Source organism: Chrysoperla carnea, chromosome X, assembly GCF_905475395.1.
Source record: "Chrysoperla carnea chromosome X, inChrCarn1.1, whole genome shotgun sequence".
NCBI classification, from domain to species: Eukaryota; Metazoa; Arthropoda; class Insecta; order Neuroptera; family Chrysopidae; genus Chrysoperla; species Chrysoperla carnea.
In genome coordinates, this window is record NC_058342.1 from 7,020,258 (window position 1) to 7,044,562 (window position 24,305).

The 24,305-nt window shown below is 29.4% G+C and overlaps 1 protein-coding gene across 1 annotated transcript in view; it reads right to left on the reverse strand.

The window, feature by feature from the left end:
• Positions 1–1,893: 1,893 nt before the first annotated feature.
• The window catches only part of LOC123302095 (lysine-specific demethylase 7B-like), an 83,596-nt gene continuing 61,184 nt past the window's right edge, over positions 1,894–24,305 (reverse strand). The window contains exons 9-12 of the mRNA XM_044884881.1: positions 22,849–23,130; positions 15,320–15,549; positions 11,456–11,594; positions 1,894–3,380 (exon numbers count right to left, since the gene is read on the reverse strand). Coding sequence (XP_044740816.1) covers positions 3,310–3,380; positions 11,456–11,594; positions 15,320–15,549; positions 22,849–23,130 — 722 coding nt within the window. The 3' untranslated portion in view covers positions 1,894–3,309. The remainder of the gene's footprint in view (positions 3,381–11,455; positions 11,595–15,319; positions 15,550–22,848; positions 23,131–24,305) is intronic.

Sequence of the window (24,305 nt, forward strand, 5' to 3'; positions counted from 1 at the left end):
ACTAAAAAATCCGAAATGGCGCTGAAAAAAATTGCAAAAGTTATAAACAATTAAGTGAAAAATAAAATAGATTTATTTTAGGAAATTTCTTCATCTTTTTTGATCTTTTTTCAGATTTTGAAAATTTTCAATATTTTTTGAGTTATTCAAAAAAAAACTGAGCCCCCTATTTTATTTTTCACTTAATTGTTTATAACTTTTGCAAATTTTTTCTGCGCCATTTCGGATTTTTTAGTAAACTTTCTACATAAAATTACGAATCGAATGACACCTGTTTCTTAATTTTCGGAGAATATACAAAAAAGTTAGAAAAAATCGTACATGTTAACCAGACGAAACTATCAAATCCAACTTTTAACATGCGAAAGCTTACAAAAGATCTTTTCGAAGGCGCTCAGTGAGTTTCCTGTGCTTTTTCAGGTCCCACTGAACAATTTTTAACTTGCAAATCGTTTAAAGTGGGGAGTAATTTGTTATAAACAAATTAATGGTTTATACCCCCATAGCTCCTTAAAAATTGAAAATTTACCAAAACAATTGGGTATTACTTTCTTCTACATGAAAAAACAAAAATTTCTGTATTTTATTCGTCTTGATACGACCAATAGAACCAGAGATATGGTTAAAATAGTAAATAAAAACGATACACTGCATAAGGTCAGCGCACAGCGCTCGGTTTGTAACGTCCGTAGACTGGCCAATAAATAATATTTTTGTACTTGAAAAAGGTAAGGCTCTTTTAAAGGTAATGAGTCTATATTTTTATGTTATTCACAAAAAATTTATTTTTATGCAATAACAACGAAGCTAGCATGATTGTAAGTTTAAGTTTTATCATTTTTGAGGCCCGCTATTAGTTTATAAGACGGAATCGAGCCCTTAGCGAAAGAAATTCCTCGCATAATTATATTTAATATATAAAAAATTTCAAATTTGTTCTAGTTAAAGAATCTTTTTTACTTTTTCCAATATCTGTAATAAAACTTGAATTATTTGCAACTGAACGCAATTTCATAGTATTTCTAACGATTTACAAGATGAAATTTTGCGAAAAATCATATAACTTGAAAAAATAGATACACTTTGAAAAGTTTTATCTCCAAAACTATCTGTCCTATAAAAACCGACTTGATATCAAATTGTTGCAAATTTAACCTTCTTCAAAAATAAATACTACAGTTTTTGATTAAAACCCTGCCCTTCCAGGTCAAAATCGGCAAAAATTGAAATAAGGTCAAAACATTTTTTTTTTTTTTTGCGGTATGGTCCGGTCGTTTTCCGAGGTCGGATACTTGGATTTAAAATTGCCTTAACATTGCAAACAACATATCAAAAAAACAAACATACGTGATTTGATGCAACGTTCACCCCCTTTTCATGTTTAACTTGATCGAATCAGAATAGGGTATTATCGTTAGTCAAAAATAAATCATTAAATTTGAAATAAGTTAAAATTTATGTAAAAATATACTTCAATATTCTGATTTCGAGTCATAAAAGCACATTTTTCTTTTAAAATATTAAAATTAAAAATCGTAATTTTTAAACTGTATATCACGTGACCTAAAACGCGGGTAAGCCCTGCTGTGATGTCAAAACGGTATGAGTCATAGACCATCAATTAGTTCATTGTAGATAGCTGGGTATAATGTATACATAGATAATAAGTATTTATATTTATTATAATCAGATGTTTATGAACATATCTGTCAAAGTTATTTGTGTTATTTCATATAGTGATACCCATATTACGTCATCAAATTATATGCCCGCGTTTTTGACAGTTAAAAAAAGGTTTAAAATTTAATTTAAGTTTTTGGCAAGAAAGCGTGTGTATTTTTCCGAAATAAATTTTTTGTGGCTTTTTATTAGCAAAATCAACACTTCGAAGTACTTTTTCAAAAATAGTGGAATACCCTATTGATTTATACATTCGCGTTCGGTTGCAATAACTCAAGATTTAATACAGATATTTTAAAAAGTAAAACGGATTCTTAAACTAAAACATATTTGCAATTTTCTCATAAATAATTGTGTGGGGTTGTCTTTCGCTAAGGGCTCGCTTTCGACTTATAAACTAATAGCGGGCCGGAAAAATGATTCCTTACAAATTCAAAAATATTAATTATTGGCCAATCTACGGACGTTACAGTCCGAGCACTGCGCGCCGACCTTGTGCAATGAATCGTTTTTCTTTACTATTTTAACCATATCTCCGGTTCTATTGGTCGAATCAAGACGAATAAAAAAAAGAAATTTCATCTTTTCATATAGAATAAAATCTTACCAAATTGTTTTGATAAATTTTCAATAGTTTAAGACCTATGGCCGTATAAACAATTAATTTGTTTATAAACCAAAATCTCTTTTCACTTTTAGCGATTTACAAGTTAAAAGTTCGGATTTAGTGAGTCAAAATACGTCGAAAAACACTTCTTGTTCAGCGGGGCCTGTTCAGTGGAAAAAAACACACGAAACCCATTCAGCACAAAATTTGGGGAAAATTGCTCATTCAAAATTTTTAATTTGTTAATAAAAACGGTTCAGATGTTTATCAACATGTATCTGAGGACATTCTTGTGATATGGTGGTTAAAGGTTTGTCTAACAAAGAGTCTTGCGTTATGAAAAAAAAAACAGCATTGTCTGTTAGAAAGGTGCCGAAGTTCAACCTATTTTGTTTTAGTCATATACGGGAGGGATAATGAGAGAATGATTTAAGTATCTTCTTTTTCGCAAAATTATAAGAACTTATTTTATAAATCACCAAATGAGGGTATTCAAATAGCAATAAATAATAAATAGTTATTGAATGAAATCAAATTATGTCTACTAACGTTTAAATGCCGGTGCAAAGATTATATTATAATCAGCTCTTTTACAACACGCATTTTACTGCTGAATAGTTTTTTTTTATTCTTCTGAACCATTTATTTTCCTAATACCTGTTTTTTCTTAAAAACGGAGTACACAAAACGTCCTGGTAGGTATTTGCGTGATGTTAATTATTAATATTATTGAATCATTTCCACAAATAACAAATTTTCTCGAATGCAAAATAAATGAATATTCTTCAATAATTGAATTTGATTTCTGCAACGGACTGGGCTGGACTTTACTTGAGATTTGAAGATATTTTAATATCAATTACTTTAACAGATTGAAAAATATACTGGAATTTCGTCTTTTTTTAAATAACAATTCATCATGTTATCACAGAAAATTTTGTTTTAGAGAGATTTTATTTTGCCATGATTTCGAAACGAAGCTCAAAAATTATATTATTCATTGTAGAATTTGTATGAATACTTTAACGTATCATTTTATGTATTTTCAGTATCTTACCGAGCCGTTGTTTAACCGTTTTAAATCCTTTACGGCCTGAAAAAAATTACATTATCAGAAAAATCAATAATAATAATAATAATTTTATTTGACTTTAAACCAGATGTTACAAAACATATAAGTCGTGTCAACAAAAAAAGAAAACAAAATATCCTTGAAATTATAACAAGTCTTTGAAATTGTAATGACTTCCCTCGAGCAACAACAACTAACAAGCTGTTTTAAACTTTTTCACATCGTTAATATTCTTAATTCTGTCAGGTAATCTATTATAAAATTTATGTCCCCAATTTTAGATTGTGTGCTGGAGTTCGAAGATCTTTTTGGCGGCGGTTATTATAATTGTGATGAACACGATTTTTATCGAGGGAAGTAAGATTTTTTTTGTTACCAGTAGACATTCTAAGGTATACACACATGGTAAAGGTACAAATCTTTTTGTATAAAATTACCATTGACATTTAAGTTTAAGCTTATATCGCTCCAACACTGTGGGGTGCTGAAATGAATGAATTTTGTTTTCTTAGCGTTTAACACAGCACAACAGGCCTTAGTTTCAAGGCCTTAATGTACTCCCCTGATGCACAACGATGGGGCTAAGTAGCTTTTCTGATATATGAGTGGTGTTATTTTCTCGTAAGACTACACTATACATTCAATCACTTCAGGAGCGAAACAATATACGTGAAATATAGTCAAAATCGGTTATATAATAACATGACTTAAAATCACAAATTGGTGCGATCCAAATTGAATCCAAATAAAAGTACAAATGTGATTATTTAATGATGTTTATAACAACATCGTATAAAATCACATATTATAGTGACCAGCTATCATTAGAATTAGACGTCTATAAAGATCGACATATAAGAACTATTTTCAACATTATATGCATTATATCTAAGGAACAACTTTACTAATTTCTATCTGCAACATCAGTATGAATTAATAAACCGTAATTAGAGTTTGGTTCAATCCCTCTATCAGCCAAAAAAGGAATAGTCCAGTAAAGAAGACTCGGAAATCAAGCTTTTGTCTGATACGGCTGAAATTATATGGAAATGATCAGAAAAATGTAAAGAAAACGGTGGGCAAAGTAAAAAAATCCTCAGCACCTTATTTACTAGTCTCACAGTTTACGAAATATAGGCATTTGAAAAAATAAAATGCGGATTTTCGCCGAAAACTCGTTAGTGTGGAAAATAAAGATAATTTTATGGTTTCGGCCAAAAACTTACTTTGAAAGCAATTAGCTATAATTTTCTGGACGATCCTAATTTTTTTTACTCGTGAGAATTTTCAACAAACCTTATTCTTTCAATATATAAGCGTTTAAAAAAAGAAACTTTAAATTGTCGAGAATTCGTTATTGACGAAAATAAACATTATTTTGTAGTCCTGATCCAAATTTGATGTGAAAACTATATGACTTTTTATTTTGAACAATTCTAAACACTTTTGACTCTTGATATTTTTTACCTTATCTCACCGTTTTCGATAAATAATCGTTTGAAGAAAAAACCCACGTAATAATAAATATTTTTCGTAACTGCAACTGTTTTCATGGTTTTGCTTTTTCTTTTTTTGTTAATTATATTCATACGAAAGCTCTATTTTCACTTTTAAAGCAGGCGAGCAGGCGCTAGTAGCACAATTAAACTAAATAGGTTAGGTTAGGTTAGGTTATATTGGCTGTCCACGAAGGACACACTTAGGCTATAGAGCCCATTATTAAAATAATTATCTTAAAGGAAAAAATTAATGCATCTTTGAAATTTTCCACAGTAGTTTATTAGGGTGTAAACACTTTGTAAAAAAAAAGTCTACGTCTCAGGCGCGTACCTAACCCTCTTTTTTGGGAGGTAGTTGGGAGGTTTAGTCAGTTTTTTACAAATTACAAAAATGCTATGCATCAACTAAATAAAAGTTCAATTAAAAATTCTAGCTGAAATATTTGGACACATTTTCGTTTTTTTTTTTTTCAACTTTCTAGCTTCAAAGTTGACCGAGGTATGCAAATTTTAAAATGGAATTTTTTTTGCTCATTCAATAAAATGAAAAAATATCTATCTTGTAAACCGTTAGGGATAGAAAAAACTTTAAATGTAAAAGTTATTCCTTATAAAAAAAATTACAACTTTTATTTGAAGCATTCTTTCGTAAACATAACTGTTTACTCGTGAGGGTGCAACTTAGGAAAAAATTTTAGTGTCAATTTTCTTCAAAACTTAAAAAAAAAGAGTGTGGATTTTTTTTCAGGTTAACTAGTGATATTGGGAAACATTCTAAAAAAACAAAAAAAAAATTCAGAAAATGCTCGCAAAAATTTCGAAATTTTTAAAAGTATTTTTGAGACGCCTTCACGGATAAAAAGGGATGTTAAGAAAAAAGTATTAAAAAAAAAAGTTGTTTATTTTTTATGAGAAATAACTTTTTTATTTAAATTTTTGATCTACCTCTAACGTAGCCCGGTCAATTTAGACATTCGAAGCTACATAAATTCCCACCAAGCTGAAAATCGGAACAAATTTTTAAAATATGATTAAAAATAAAATTTGAAAGTTTTCCAATTTTCCCCTGTGTTGAAAATTTTTTATTCAAGGTCAAAGGTAAAAAAAGAAGAGTTTTTTGCGATTTTCAGCAAAATGATAAGTTTTTTCATAAAAATACCCCAAACAAAAAGTGTAGGTCATAAAATTATCTACAAAAAATACTTTTTTCCTACGAGCCACTGTTTTTGAGATATAACGATTCAAAAAGTTGTAAAAGTAATCGTCATAATATGCATGAGTACGCCGACATGCATGAGACGTATATAATACATCTTTATAGTTGTAATATATGTTAAAATATTTTTGTATCGGTCATTAATCCGGACAATTTAGACATCGAAGCTACATAAATTCCCACCAAGCTGAAAATAGATAAAATTTTTAAAAATAAAGAGTGAATCATTCAAAGATAGGAAAAAAAGAGATAATATAAATTTTAAGTTCGAGCAGCTACTTACTGCTCGCACTCCAACTAAAAAAAACTATTTTCTTGTTAAAACCAGGAAAAGCTCAACATCAATCGGAAATTTATCATTAAAAAGTTTATCTACTTTTGCAAAGTGTCAAAATCATGTACTATTTTTACACGCAGTAACTGGCTGTGATATATCTACATTTTACAAGAGGGATAAAATAACAGTTTTCAAAATGTTTGAAAAACAAAATTTAGTTCAATGTGCTGAAGTTTTTAAAAATAGTAATTTAACTCGACAAGAAATTAACACTAACGGCATTCGCGTCCTTCTTTCTATGTACGGAAAAACTGCCTGCTTAGATAAGTATAGATATGCATGTTTCGTTAAAAATACCAAAAGTAAAAAGACAAGTACAATTAACTAGCCTTCCTCCAACCTTAGTTGCTGTTCATCAACATCTTTTTCGGGTATATTACCAAGTTCAAGTGTGGCTTGATTATCAGCTAGACCCTACAGACTGGGGTTAGTCAACAATTCATTAGAACCAGTCCAAACTTTACTTCCACCTGCGCCGGAAAAACTGCTGAACACAATGTTTTGCAACTGCAAAAAGGGATGTAGTGCTAAATGTGGTTGCAAAAAAGTTGGACTGTTTTGTTCTCTGTACACATTGTCAAGGCCGGTCGTGCTCTAATATTGAATCACCAACAGTGGAGGGTCCGTTTGATTCCAACGAGGGGACATGCGCTATTAGCGCAATTTACATGTACTCAGGATGAAGATGAAGAAGAACAAGAACAAGTAGAAGAAGAACAAGACGAGCAAGAACAAGATGATCAAGAAGGACAAGAAGAAGAATTTGAAAATTACGACTCGAACGATCTTTTCAATCTCTGATAATGTTTAATATTTTTCAATAGTTTCAAATTAAACAGGATCACAACTGACCCGTGGAATAGACCTACTGGGGAATCCACGTTAAAAAAAACGCGCTAAGTACACTACCTCATGGGTGGCATGGAAACGTGTACATATTATGACTATTACAACTTTTACAACTTTTTGAACCGTTATATCTCAAAAACGGTAGCTCGTAGAAAAAAGTATTGATACATTTTTTGTAGATAATTTTATGACCTATAATTGTTGTCAGAAGTCTTTTTATGAAAAAACTTACCGTTTTGCTGAAACTCGCGAAAAACTCATTTTTTTGATTTTTGACCTTGAATAAAAAATTGTCCACACAGGGGAAAATTGGGGAACTTTCAAATTTTATTTTTAATCATATTTTAAACAATTTTACCGATTTTCAGCTTGGTGGGAATTTATGTAGCTTTATCCTTATTTTTTGGTTTAATTTGACCAGATTAAACGGTTTACAATATGGTTTTTTTTTCAATTGATTGAATAAGAAAAACTTCTAGAAAATATTTTCAAAAAATTTTTTTTTTCGTACAGTATTTTCTAGAATTTTTTTTGTTTTTCTAGAATGTTTCATAAAACCACTAGCTGAAAAAAATCAAAACACTTTTTTTGTTTTGGAGAAAATGGACACCAAATTTTTTTTCCTAAGTTGCGCCCTCACGGGTAAACAGTGTCTTCAATAAATGGTACAGGAGCTCGCAACGTCGGCAAAAAAAGAATTTTATTATTGCTGATTTTATGATATGTTGTTCCCCTTGCTCTTTCTGTTAGAGCTTGGGCCATCTGGCTGCCGGAAGTGGTTGCGTTTAGTACTGCGCAGCCTAAATGTACAGGTCATAATACTAAATTTTAAAAGAATTTTATTATGTCTGTAATTTTAATATTATGTTATTAAAGTATACAAAAACCTAAAATTAATTTGCCAGACGTCAATTCGGTTGCTCAACCTTGAAAAAAGCAAAAAAGTGATGAAAAATAAATGACATTTGTTAAATATATATCTTATGTTATGGTTTTTATCCAAGTACTGTAAATGGCTGTGGTCGTTGAGGCGCTAGCATTATTTGAATTATTTTAGTGATAACTAGTTCCGAGTTCGAATCCAGCAGCAGTCACCAATTTTTTTTTTTTTTTTTCAATTATCTTATTTAAGTTTTTTAATTTATTTAATTTTTATTGTATTGAACGTTTCATATTTTATTTTGTGATAACTCTGTATCGTCTTAGTTACGAAATTTTAATTATTGGGTTGAATTTGTTCAATAGAGGAGTTGGTTGAGTTTAGAAGTTTTTATCCTTTGCGTTCAGAAATGGGACACAATGATTTTTTAAACAAAGAAGAATGGGTCGATTTTTATTGTTATTATTATTATTAATTATATATATATTAATATTTTACCACGATTTCAAGTGTAATTAAAACCGTACAAGTTATCAAAAAATAAAATAAGAAACTTTCAATATAAGAAAAATTAAATAAATTAAAAAAAAAATTCAATAGAAATAATATAATAAATTTAAAAAAGAAAAAAAAATGGTGACTGCTTCTGGATTCGAACTCGGAATTAGTTATCACTAAAATATTTAAAAGCTAGCGCCGTAACGGCCACAACCATTTACCACATTTGGCGAAAAGACATAATATAAAATATATATTCAACAAATGTCATTTATTTTTCATAACTTTTAGGCTGCGCAGTACTATACGCAACCACTTCCGGCAGCCAGATGGCCCAAGCTCTAACAAAAAGAGCAAGGGGAACATCATATCATAAAATAAGCAATAATAAAATTCTCTCTCGAAAACGTTGCGAGCTCCTACACTAAAAAGTTGTTAATTTTTTTTAAAGAATAACTTTTACAATTAAATTTCTTTGCTATCACTAATGGTTTACAAGATAGATACTTTTTCTTTTGATGGAGTGAGCAAACAAATTCCATTTTAAAATTGGCATATCCCGGTCAATTTTGAAGCTAGAAAGTTGAAAAATAAACTAAAAAGTGTACTTCAGCTAGAACATTTAACTGAACTTTCTTTTTAGTTGACGCATAGTTTTTTTTTAATTTGTAAAAAACTGATTAAAACTACCTGGCGAATGAAAACACCATGCTACAGTGATTTTGCACTTTTCAAAGGACCTAGTGTACGTTGTAGGTCTTGGTGAGTATATCACGAAAATATATATCAAAATTTCAAGTTATTTGGAAAAAAATTTTTTCGTGTACTACGCGCACTTAAACAATTGTAACTCCGTCAATTTTTAACCGATTTTCGATTGCTTAATGATTTTGAAAACTAAAAACATTGAGCTTGCTACAAAAGAATTAGGACATTTTATAAAAGTTATCTAATATCTACCCATTTTTTTCATGTTTTTTTACAGTTTGATTGCTTTTTATGTAACAAATCCTCAAGAACAATTACTTTCATACAGTTATTATCAAAGTATATTCTATCTCGAATAAAAAATGATACGGGTTATCATCCAAATGGGTTGAAAAATTTTTTACGGGCTATCATCAAAATCGAGTTTTTCCGATTTTCCGACAGGTTGCGTTGGAGAAAATGAAATTTTTCGAACTTTTCTGTTAATTGAACTTTATTTTAGTTGATTGGTGAAAATCCCATCTTTCTAGCATCTATAGAACAGAAAATCGTTATTTTTGGGGGGTTTTTCACCCGCTCTCTTACAAATTAACAATCAAGCACTTAAAATACAAGTAGGCCAACAATTTTTACGGGATTTTGTTAAGTAAGCTTTACATTGCAAATAAAAATTTTGTACATATTAAAAAGTTGATTTTTATACCATGTATACATGAAATATATCATAGTATATTAAGTTTAGTCCCAAGTTTGTAACGGTAAAAATATTGATGCGACGAACAAAATTTTGGTATAGGTGTTTATAAAATCACCTAATTAGTCCATTTTCTGTTGTATGTCCGTCTGCCCGCCTGTCTGTCAAATCGATAACTCAAAAACGAAAAATGATATCAAGCTGAAATTTTTACAGCGTACTCAGGACATAAAAAGTTAGGTCGAGTTCGTAAATGGGTAACATAGATCAATTGGGTTTTGGGTCTCTAAGACCCATCTTGTAAGCCGTTAGAGATAGAATATACTCGTAAAAAGTGTTATAAAAAATTAACAAATTTTGTTTGAAACATTTTTTCGTAAACATCACTGTTTACCCGTGAGGGCGCAAATTATATACTATGTATTATATGGGAATATCAGTTATGTATGTGTGACATGTATGTATATGTAATCAACACAGTCTATACATGGTATTTCAATAATTAACTCAGTCAGTTGTTTGTTTTCACTTGTTTCATAGACTTTTTGAAGGATGAAAATCGTAAAAATCGCGTTTTTCAAATTTTACGAATTTTGTACTAAAAAACTGGAGGGTTTAGAGAAAAATATTTAAGAACACTTTTTGTTGCTTTTGACCCTAACTATATGATAGAATTTTCTTGTTTACAAAAAGCGTTGTAACTCGAATATTTTTCAACCAATTTTGAAAACCCGTAACCCGTTTTTACTCGAGATAGAATATACTTTGATAATAACTGTAAGAAAGTAATTGTTCTTGAGGATTTGTTACAAAAAAACAAAAAAAAAAAAGAATTCACACTGTAAAAAACAGGAAAAAAATTGGTAAATCTTAGATAACTTTTGTAAAATGTTAAGTAATAATTTTGTGGAAAGTATATATAAATATACATTTTCCGAAAGCTCAATGTTTCTTGTTTTAAAAACCGTTAAGCATTCAAAAATCGGTTTAAAATTAACAGAGTTACACTTTATTAAGTTCTCGGAGTTCTCGAAAACCGGTTTTGCCACAATAACTTGAAAATTTGAGGGTATTAGACAATTTTGAAACATATTTTCATGATGTACTCACCAAGACTTACAACGTATGTCAGGTTACTCAAACAACGAAAGTTTATGCGTGTACGACACGCACTTGATCCATTTTTGTTCTCATTATAGACAATATCCTACACTGATTTTCATGGAAAACCACAAGAAAATTACTCCCAATTTAAGTGCTACTGAAAACAATTCCCTATTTACCGATTTTCCATTTGATTTGTACCGTATGCTTTAAATTCGAATCCTTAGGTCTGGAGTTCGAAAAAGTGACTACACAAATTCGACTAAGTGACTACATTAATAATTATTCACTGTAAATATTATTGAACTTACCTTTCGGATTCTTATCAATTTTAGGAGTAATAGGTGATTTCTGAACTTTCGCTGATAAATTATATGATGATGATGCATTTAATGTTTTTGATTTTTGGGATGAATTTGCTCTGGATTTCTTCTTGTAAGTTCTTTTTGGCTAAAAATTATAAAAATATTAATGTGAAACAAGTTCGCAAAAAAAAAAACGGCATTTTTTTTTATTGTTATACCATGAATATACTAATAATAATAATGGGGTTTAACCTCCGTTTCTCTGGCATATACGCCTATAACTTAATTTATTAAGTTATAATCGTATATATGTTATATATGGTATATATGTTAATCTTTATTTATTTAACTACATCCATATTTACAATTATATTTTTGATGTGGCTGGAGTCGGTTACTTAGTTCTTGTCCAAACGACGACAATGTGATCAATTCTACTGCCCCCATTAATTATAATTGTTCACACTGCCGCTGCCTAGATTTGATCCAGCAACCAGTCTAAGTAGATGATTACAGTCTATTGCTTTAGACCGCCCGGCCATCTTAAGCTTTATACCATGTATCGTGATGACAAACAGACGGACAGGCAGCCGAAAATCGACTAATAGGTGAATTATGAACACTTATACCAAAATTTTATTCGTAGCGTCAATATTTTTAAGCGTTACAAGCTTGGAACTAAACTTAGTATATCTTCATATATTTCATATACATGGTATAAATACCATCCATTGTAGTTTTGGTCAATACCCCGGATTCTGAGCTAACTTAGAAAAATTCGGGGCTCGAAAAAATGGTAAATTTTTCAGGTTAGAGTTTTTTTTAAGTTTGTCAAATTTTACACATTGTTAGAGTAAGCCACGGTCAATGAGTTTGGAAAAAGTAAAAAAATGCAAAGGTAGCTTTGGGTATCCTTAGACTAAATTAGAGATGTTTCGACTAGTTGATAAAGCTGACTATCCGCCCACTTTCGCAGTCATCGACTAATCGGCAAAAAACACCGACTATCTGGCTTCGTACTTTGTATGTATTTGTCAATAAAAAATATATGGGAGGAGTTACATTAAAAAAAGCATTCATTGTTAATTAACATTTTTATTGTAGAACAGTCTTACATTGGGTCGGATGTCGGTATTTGATATGGCTGTTCATACTAGTAGTATTTGCTGTTTTTTCTTCGCCCTCCACGGCAAATTATCATTTTGCTTTGATTATACTTGACTTTACGGAAATGACTGTCCAATTGGTCAAAAATAAATGCATACACAAGATTTTCGAATCTTTTTGACACTTTATTTTAATTGAGCTCAGTCATTTTAAAGTTTTTTAGGCGCTACAGTTAAATTTTTTAAAAGAGTGTCTGAAAATGATGCAAGTTATTCAGAGAATAAGTTACCGTAAATTAACATTAATTATTATGGTATAGTTATAATTGTTAGACTTTTAACAAAGATTTAACATTGTTACAGAAAAATTTTTTTTTTTTTCAATTTATAAAAAGTAGTTTAAACTTTAACTATTTATACAAAAAAATAATGTTTACTGAAAATTACAATTAATGTTTAGGAAAAACTGCAAGAAAAAATCATTTTTATAACGTGTAAATAGGAAATATACCAAGGTATACTAATTTTAGTCCCAAGTTTGTAACGCTTAAAAATATTAATGCTACGAAAAAAATGTTGGTACAGGTGTTCATATAATTACCTAGGTAGTCCATTTTCGGTTGTCCGTCTGTCTGCCGATACGAAAAGTCATGTCAATGCGAATTTGTGTTTTTTCGATTTAACCCCATACGGTGGGACAGAAGTACCCTACTTCCGGACACCACATTCTCTGTTTGATAGATAACGTTTAAAAAAAACTAAGTACAAATTTTTGGCGAAAATTCGTTATTGTCGTAAAATAAAGATTATTTTGTGGTTCTGGTAAAGGATTTTAGGTGAAAACTATTTGACTTTTTAATTTAAACAATTGTAAATACTTTTTGACCCTTAATATTTATCTCATCGTTTTCGACATATAAGCGTTTGAAGGGAAAAAAAACGTGTTTTTGCAGAAAATTTGTTATTGACGAATATAAAGATTATTTTGTGATTCTGGTCAAAAATATTATTTGATGACTTTTCTATTTTGAACAAATATAAAGGCTTTATGATTCCTGACAATTTTTATCTTACCTCACCGTTTCCGATATATAAGCGTTTGAAAAAATAAAATAAAAAAGTTAAAAATATATTTTTTTATGTATAGCTGAAATTAAAGTTTAAGACGCATTTTTTTAACCGTTTATATTGTTGTGTACCAAAGGTCTTAGACTGCCACCAAAAGTCTTAATGTTTGCAAAGGAAAGACTTTGTGAATCCTTGGGGATAAATACGATGTCTTACAATTTAAACACTGATATACTTCTTTTGGTATTTCGTTTTAATAAATAATATTTTGATTCGTTTAAATATATTTTATGAATTATTATCACTTGTATTTTTATTCTCAAATTAAGTTAAAAGTGAAATTAAGTTAAGAGAAGTTGTAAAAATTACTGTATAGATGATGTTAAAGTTTGTATAATTACTGCATGATTTTTTGAATATTTAGCTTGCCTTTAAATATAAAACTTTTGGGTCAACATATGAAATATTGTGACGTAAATTTTAAATATTAAATATTAATTTTGCTGACCAACTAAATAATCAAACCATGCTACTATTACAATTTAGATTATCACATTATTAAAATATTATTACTTAATAATAATAATTTGATTGATGTAGTGTGTTAGAACCACGTTTTTAAGGATAACGCCGTCCAGGGCCTAACAATATATCGAAAATGATGAAGAAAGGTAAAAAATCTCAAAAATCAAAAAGTTTTTTTAATTGTTCAAAATATATAACACAGAGAAATAAGACAAAAAAAAATTGCCGATCTGTTTAAAAAATCCAAGTGCATTTTTATCACCAAGATTATCTTTATTTGGTTGCAAGAAATGACCAATAAAAAACTCATTGCCCCAAATGTTAATACTGCAATTACTGCCAGGCAAGTTAATAAAAAAATTTGATATTTTTATATTTTGTAGATATTTAGTCCGTACTTCGACCGACGGGGATTCATTTTGGTCCCTAACCCCCCAATTTTCAGCTGCAGTTTCCATCAATTTTCCAAAACAAAAATGTATAGGCCCGTTTCTATTATTAATACAAATTCGAAAAAATATCATAAATAGTACATACATAGTGTTACCTTCTCATACTATTATTATAATCTCCCTCTGCCCGCCCTTTCCGACAAAAAATTTTTCAATTTCAAAGCTTCTACTTACTTATAACTAGGGAACGGGGAAAGATACGAATTTTTGAATTATCTTCGACTTTTCCATTTAATCTTATCAGCAAAAATTAACAATTTTCCCAAAAAAAAGCATTTTTTCAAAATTTTTCAAAAAATCCACCAAAAAAATTGTTTCGAGTCAATTTTTTGGGCAATTTTTTTTTGGATTTCTGTTTTTGATAACATTACAAACCCATCCTCCATTGTCACGAAGTCTGTACCTCAAAAAAGTTGACCTTCAAATAGGGGGACTTAACCTTCTATAAATAAATTCAAAATTTAATTGTTAACTCACCAAAGAAATTATTGGTAGAAATTCTACCGTTAAACTATTTAATATAATTTTTAAATTTTAATGTATTCTTTTAGATGGGCTACTTTTACCAAAAGAAAATATCTGATTCCCAAGAAAAATAGGCTTTTATTGAAAAATGAGAAAGTATCTATAGTAAAATTTGTTTTCAAACATCAATATGACTAAGTATTACAAACTTTTGACTTAATTCACATACAGAAATATTATAAAAATGTACATACTGTTTCATTTAATTCAGGTACTGGATTTGTAGTTGTGTTTCTTGCAGCAGCGGCTTCTAAAACTTTTTCTACGGCTTGTTTTTTAGTCCCTTCTCTTGCAGGACGATTCATTTTAGGTAATAGTGGACCAACTCGAGCCTTTGGATTCCAAGCTTCATCAACTTTTGTTCGACCTCGTGGTTTAAAAATATGACTATCTTCATCATCAGATACATCCAATGCCGGATAAACTGAAAATTATACACATTCATATTCTTACAAAATTTCGAAAATGGTTTCTATTTCCCGAGAAATCCTGCAATTAGTCCTTTTATTTTCGGTCTAGCCTAGTGTGGTACACATTTTTACTTTAATGTCAATGAATTCAAGGTCGGATTGGTTGTCAAAGAAAGGCTGGCTGAAGAGTGTGCATTTCCTCATGGCAAGAACTGAACAATGACAGAAAAGATGAAAAATCATTTCTTTCTCCTACTGGCCTTATAGATGCCCTTTGAAGCGATATAAGATCATCGGAACGCCTACGATTTTACTTAGACCTTGTAAAGTACTTTACTCAGACTTGTAGTACCGCAAGTGCGTTTCTCCTTCCATCTAACATTTTCATTCAGCAGCAACTTGCAGTTCGCAAAAAAAAAAACAGGCTTTCGCCGAAAGCTCGTTGTTTACGAAAGGAAAGATTATTTTATGGTTCCGGTCAAAAATTTAATTCGAAAGCTATGAGATATTATATTTTGGACGATTCTAATTATTTTTTGGCTAGTGACAAATCTCATCGTTTTCGATATAAAAACGTTTAAGAAAAAATAAAGTACAAATGTTATTATTTTATTTTTGTAGTTCTGGTCAAAAATTTGATGTAAAACTATATGATTTTTTTTTAAACAATTCTAAACACTTTTTGGCTCTTGACATTTTTTACCTAATCTATCATATTTTCTATGTATAGTTGAAATTGAGGCTAAAATACGGGTTTTTTTTAACCGCTTATATATCGAAAACAAACAACAAGTTTTAATAGTTGATTTTTCTGTGCCGGAATAAAAAAAGTGAAAATTAGTGGTTTTTTTCTAAGAATAATTGTAAAACTAATCGAAAATATCTTGATAGAAAGGTCAGTTTTGTGTTGCAAGATTTTTATTGTAAAAAACGGATTTGCACAGTGAAAAAATTCAAAAAATATTTTTTCCTTGTTATATACCCTAATCATTTGGTTCAAAAAAAGGGGATACCTGGAAAGTTTTCCGGGAGTTTTGAAAATGAGTGATTTTATAGATTTTGAGGTGCTCTTTTCGAATTTCCACTTTGCTACCTCGTATCCTTCCCGCTTGCGCTGCCATATTGGAAAAATGGTGTGGAAAAGCAGTTTATAAACGATATCTACTTTCCGAGTCATTTTACGAGGAAAAATCTAAAAACAAAATTAAACAAGAAAAAATTGCCTACAATTTATATCCAGACCATTTTTTTACAAATTAAATAGTTTCGGCGTACGAGCGTCACAAAAAGTAACCACCCCTTCTAGCGGGTAGAAAAATATATGTTGAAAATGGCAACAGGAATCGTTAATGATAAAATCTAAGCAAAAACTGTCGTTTAAGTATATTTCGAAAAGTCAATACTTTAATTGACGATTTAAATTCGGAGTATTTAACGTTAAATAACTCAAAAATTGGACGTTTTTTGAAAAAAGTAATTTGTACACTTTTTAAAGTACTATAAAAGATCTTGTAAATGAAAAAAGTTTCAAGTCATTTGCAGGAAAATAAACGAAGTTATAATGAAAAGAAAATTTCTCGTACCATTTTTTTAATGTTTTATTCAGCACAAAAACCGATGAATTTACCACGGGAATTAAAACTAATGCTTGCTATATTTTTTGAAATATTGGAATTTAAATGGAAGAAAAATGTTTGAAAAAATCAAAAAAAATGTCTTTATTAATTATATCAAAAAACTCAATACTTTGCTTATTTATTCCACTGACTTATAGTATATAGTATAATAAAATATATTTTAAAAATTTAGTGGAATAAATAAGCGTGTTTTTTGATTTAATTAAAACATGTTCCGCAAAGTAGAACTTCAAACCATTAGAAATGTTGTTTACGCCGGAATTCGGACTTTGAACCTTTATTCAAATCCGACTCTGGTTTTTTGTATTAATCAAATTTTGTTTATAGAGATATTCTGTCTCTTTTTAATTTGAGTAATTACTCTGTGCCCTTTGCGCAAAACATACTTATCGAGTGATAGTCAACGCGAACACTTCGTTCCAATTGTGTATCTAAAGCGGGCAGTGTGTCCCTCAATTTATGTTGTATAGCAGTATGTATAGTTTAATCAGATAGTGCGCCTGGGTATTAAGGACAGTGCGTCCATTTTTTTTTTTTTTGTGTTATTAGTCTATACGTCTTAAGGATGTATGAGCATGGTAGTGGGGGCACAAATTTAAAAATAGATATTTTCAATTTTGATGATAAATTTATATTATTACTTGACGATATAAGACGAAAAGTAAGAATAAAATTTTTCGATATCTGGCTTAATTTTCAAAATATCGAAAATTGAAAATTTTGTTTAATTATTTAGGTTTCGATATTTCGAAAACCAAGACACATATCGAAAAATTTTATTCTAATTTTTCGTCTACATTCATGAAGTTATAACAAAATTCATCATCAAAGTTGAAAATAAGATAAAAATAATTTCAACCCTTAATCTACCCTGCTCTTACATCCCTTATATGTACGGTGACACTTAGTTCTTTTCTTTTCTAATTCATTGCTAATATGTTTACTTTCTATTAAAAAGTTTTTTTTAAATTTGTTTTCATTCATTCCAAATGAAAATTATCAAAAACTTCCAAAATATGTCGTTTTTTGAGATTCGAGACTAGGTCGGTGTAGGTAGGCGTTTTTAAAAGGTTAGTGCGACCATTTCATACCATTCACATTTTTCTGCATTTACTAAAACAAGTATTTCGACTTTGGATATTACGTCCATTAGCCAAGCCACAACAAATGTCTTTATCGTTAAAATAAGTCGAAAAATAATAAAGTTACAAAAAAAAAGTTGGGGATGTAAAATATTCTGCGGCAAAAGATCTAAATTTTTTCCTTCTAAACTTTTTTTTTGTAACTTTATTATTTTTCTGAGTTATTTAACAATACAGACAATTTTTGGATTTTCCCTAAATTTTTTTTGCATTTAAATTACAATATTTCGAAAACTCTGTTTCCGAAACTGTTAAAGATGTGACACAACATTATATCATATTTAGCTTAGAAACTAACCATTATTTAATAATTACTTTACCGACGCACAGATGTCAGACATACATATAAGTTAAATTCTTTTTTCTTAAAAAATCCTTATAATTATATGTTATGAAAAATATTAACATTTTCTATTTTCATTTTCAATTTCTAAAATATTAAAAATACTTACAGTAATTTTGTATGTATAAATTTTGCATAAAAAGGAAAAAAATAATTAATTGTCGGACAAGGAAAGATATATACATGGTTAACATATAAATAATAGAAATAGATATTTAAATTCAGATATAAAAGCTTGTCACTGAATGTCATACAGGCAGAGGAAAAAATGACATCAGTCTAATTCAACGTAGCACATACTTCTCTAGTACAACACAGAAGTAACCAAAAACAACACCCATGGAATAGAGGGAGCTATATATATATATATCTTTCTGCGACCAACAAGGATATGTATAAACTTTATTAACTTTATATTCTATTTCAAATGTGAGGTGAGAAAAATACTATGTATTAAATATTTTAATTTAATTTTTGAACTTTATCTTATTTCATTTAATAAACTTGATAATAGTTCTTTTAAGGTAGTACCAGCATGAAATCACTTTTCGACAGATTTGGCCGAATTTTTTTTCTCGGGTTTATAATAGCTTTATTTATGAATTCCTAAAATTTCATAATTTTTGACCGTTTAGATCGCGAGATATTTAAAGACCAAGTTCGGGATTTTGAGGGTCATGTCCCATTTAAAGCATGTAAAATGTCCGGTCTCTCCAACTATTTTTTATGATATTATTATATATTGAAGAAAAAGTAAAAAAAAATGTTTATACAATAAAATTCTAAAAAAAAAATTTAGAAATTAATTTTCACTTTCGAGATATTAATTTTGACGTAAATTGATCGAAATTGGGACGTTGGCATAATTATTTCCCATTTTAAACGGTCAAAATTTCTGAAACTTTGGGAATTAATAGTAAGCATTATTAAATTCCTAAATTTAATTTTTCGTTAAATTCTGTCGAAAAAAAATTGTACCATTGCTTTAACATAGAAACTGCAAATACCATGCTGGAACTACGTTAATTCAATCTAAGTGCTAAATGACTATCAAAAACGATTATTTTTATTGATTAGTAAGCTACTTTAGATAGATGATATAAAATTATCATTTTATATAGTATGGGAATGATTTATGTAACTTTTTGGGTAATTCATGTATTCTTTGGTGTGTGGTGAATTTAACACTCCAGGATTTAATTGAACATGAACAATTTTTTTGTTATATTGTTTTGTCAGATGAGAACATTGTAACTAATTTTTTTGATGTTGCATAAATCATACCCACTAATTTTTTTGAAACTCTATTGTTTCCTTTAGATATGACTAACTCTTATTTTTGACTATGTCATTTATATATTGTATTTTTTTTAAAGTTTATTAAGTAAACTTAGGATTTTCTTTAATCCTTTTAATATATGATTAACTCTCTTTATAGGGACGATATCATTTTGTATGAATTAAAAAAGTCGCTTGGTCTGACAAATTGTGTAGGTTAGGTATGCATTTATTGTAATATATTTTCTTGACATAACTATTTTGTTTTTGTTAAATGCGGTGCACAATTTGTTGAATCAAGTCACTTAGTTATATAAATTTATTATTCTATTCTTTGCTTTTATATGGATTATCTTTTAAATAATTGTGAAAGAATACTGGTTACGAAATTGAATTAGCCTTTTTTATTGAAGAATAAAACTCAAAACTATTAAAAATTTAAATACTGGTTTTATTATTATCTGTTAATTCAGGTCATTTCAGATTAATTAATTTTCACGCTTCCACGTAAATATTTATATATGAATTGAACTTGTTACATATATGAGATTGAGTACAGTTAACTCGTGGCTTGAGTAATCTAGTTCGAGAGAATATCTCGGTTAACTACCATTCTTATTAGTACTTGTTCATTTCACCCTCATACAAACGTTTCCAAATTTAATACCCAAACACAACGTCTCAATATTGGTATCAGATCGTAACAACATTGATACACAACGTATCAAAGACTTTTTGAGCATGTTTTCAGTACCTAATTTAAGTACATTGGAAAGCAGCAGGTATTAATTTTAGTTCCCGTAATAAATTCATCAGTTTTTGTGCTGAATAAAACATAAAAAAAAGGTACGAGTTAATTTTGGTGCAAAAAGAAGATATTGTCAAAAAAAAGCTTTTCGACGCCATTTTAAACTTAAAAAAATAAGTTGGAAATCTTGAACACGAAATAGATTATTTAAGGCGAATTAAAAAAGAAAATAACATAGTGACATTTGGAGGAAAAATTGAATGCAGAATTAGGCATAATTTTGGATGATTCCCAATTCAACAAAATTTTTCGCATAGGAACTACAAATCGAAAAAGCACAATGTGGGCGTAAATCGAAAAAGCATAAAGAACGAATATAATTTTGTTGAGTACACTCAGACAAACATTTTCCACCGGCTCCCATAAATACCTAATGATGAGGAGTCGATTCCTCCTGGGTCAAATACCTCAATTCCTATAGTTTGTGCGTTTTTTTATTCAAAAAATGCTTGGTACCGACTCGAATAGCCTCTATATTTTGTGATATTTCCAAAGTTGAACGATATTATTTTCTTACCATTTTTATTTTGGAGCTTTTATTCTACAGTGTAATCAGAGTAATGTTTTACTTATGTGACGGTATCAGTTATAAAGTACAATTAAACTAAATATCCAAAATGAAAAAATTAATGCATCTTTGAGATTTTCCAAAGTTGTTTAGTAGTTTGTTAACACTTCGTAAAAAAGGAGACGTCTCAAGGCCATACCTTGCCCCCTTTTTGAGAGGTTGTTGGGGGTTTTAATTAGTTTTTTACAAATTATAAAAAACTGTGCATCGAATAAAAAAAATTTAATTGAGTGTTCCAGCTGAAATATTTTTGCACATTTTTTTTTTCGACTTTCTAGCTTCAAAATTGACGGAGATGTGCCAATTTTAAAATGGAATTTTTTTCCTCATTCAATGAAAAAGTATCCATCAAGTAAGCCGTTAGAGATAGAATAAAAGTTTAAATGTAAAAGTCATTCTTTATAAAAAAAAAAAAAAATAACAACTTTTATTTGAATCATTCTTTCGTAAACAGGGATGTTTACGCGAGGGAGCAACTTGGGAAAAAACTTCGGTGTCCATTTTCTCCAAAACTATAAAATAAATGTATTGATTTTTTTCAGGTTAACTTCAACTAGTGCTTTTGTGAAAAATTCTAGAAAAACAAAAAAAACAAAAATTCCAGAAAATACTTTCGAAATTATTATTAGAAATTAAAATTTCGAAATTTTTGAAATTGTTTTGGAGACGCCCTCACGGGTTAAAAGGGATGTTTAGAAAAAAATATTTCACACAAAAGTTGTTTATTTTTTTATAAGAAATAACTCTTGTTCTATCTTTAACGGTTTACAAGAAGGTTTTGATTTTGATTGAACTTTTTTTTATTTGAAGCATATTTTTTTTGTTATTTGTAAAGAAACTGATTAAAATCCTCAACAACTCCCCAAAAAAGGGGGTTAGGTACGCCCCTGAGAAATCGACTTTTTTTTATATGCTTAAAATCTAATAAACAACTGTGGAAAATTTCAAAGATGCATTAATTTTTTCTTTATTACCATGATATTCTATTTTATTTTATTAGACTAATAAAATTTTATGAATTTCATTTGTTCATGTTTTGATAATAGATATTCCTATTACAGTGCAACCGTAATATAAAGACTTTCTTGAATCCCCTTTAATTGCCCATAAGAATCAAAGTAAAATACACTTTACATTGCGAACGTTTTTTGGGAACAACCTCTTTATAAGAAATTTTCAACTACCAAAAAAAAAAAATTATATATATTTTTTACTATTTTCGAATTCAACCCAAAACTTTTATGTAACGTTTCCAACAATATATGACCCCTAATCCCATGGTATGTGATTCATGTCGCGATAGGTTTCGACACATTTTCTTCGTAAAACAATTATTTTTGATTGATGGAAACGCGAAAGATGTCAGCGCAGAAAAGCGAAACATCATTAACATCAACATAAAAAACCTCAGTTTAACGAATTACTTGATATAACGAATATTTACTTCTTCTCTTCCGATTTGTTACATCGAGGTTGCACTGTATAACTAAGCATCTAATTACTTCGTAACGTAAAATCTTATACATTTTCAACTTACTATATTCGTCATCTTGATGAACATTACTAATATTCTCTGCAATTTCATCTGCAGGCATTGGTTCAGCTCGACGTCTTTTTGTTTTTGCCGTACTTGTGCCTGGCTTAAATGTTGAAATACTAGCATCACCGCTGCTAGTAGTTTGTCCGATTGATAGCATTCCAGCTATTGCTTCTTGCGTTTCCATATTATTGGTAAACGCTGACGCTTTTAATAACGATTCGATTCCGGTATTTGCGAAAGTGCTATCAAAATTATTTGTGACGTTGGGATTATTTACAACTGAAAATAAAAAATATACTTGTACATTTTGCGTTCTTTAAAACTGAAATAATAAATTTCAAAAACTAGCACAAAACTAAATTTTTATGGCAACTGGCCTTCAGATTAAAATATACTCCAATCAATATAAGATTTTTTTTTAAATAATTTGAGTCCGAAAGATATTTTGATATATGGTGAGGGATCTTTTGGTGAGCTTAACTTCAAAAATTTGAGATGCTACTCTAAAGAACCGTACTGCCATTTTGAATTTAAGGGCGCGTCCGGTTTTTCTGCTGAGTCCCGTTTCCTAGTAGTTTTAACGAATAAAGTAAAGAGATAAAAGTTATTGTAAATTAAATTTACTACAAAAAATTGCGATATATTGTTTATTTAAAAATATAGGGCTTGCAATTTTTTCCTCGTGCCTTCCGCCCGTTTTTTCTAAGAATTTGACAGAATATTTTTATATCATTCAGAGAAGTGTCATCTTTATCATTAAAACTACTAGGGAACGAGATACGGCAGAAAAACCGAACGCAACCTTAAAATCATGATGGCGATATGTTTTCCCAAAGATAAAATCCCAAATTTTTGAACTTAGTCACCAAAACACCCCTCATCATTTATTATAATATTTTTCGGGCTCAAATAATTTTTTCCTATCACCTATAAAGAAAAGTCAATTTGATTGAAGTAATATTTAATACAAACGTTTAGGGTTTACTGTTTAGTATAATTTTCGATAAATCTTCTTGCTAAGTGCTTTTAATTTGTTCGAAGCCTTTTTTACAAATATATGCGAAAGCTTTTTACCGCAGGGAACATCTCATTTGAAAACAAAAATTATTTTTTTCACGAAATTTTCGTTATAGCTCCTAATCATAATGCAGTTTAAGAATCCGATCAGTCCCTATCGATTATAGGGATAGAAATAGTTTTTCTTGGGGGATAATGGTGTGAAACTCTGTACTCACATAATGGACCTGCCGAGCCCACTCTCGACCGTAACTCGGGTACTGGAGCTATTAATCAAATTTGGCTGGAAATTTCGTACTCGTACGTAAATGGTGTACTTAAGGATACCAGTGCTATGGAATTTTCTTGTTCCTAGAGATTTTTTAATATAACTTTAAAAAAAAAATATATTTTTTTTTTTTTTTTGCAAATTTTCGCGAAAAACTGCCTTTACAATA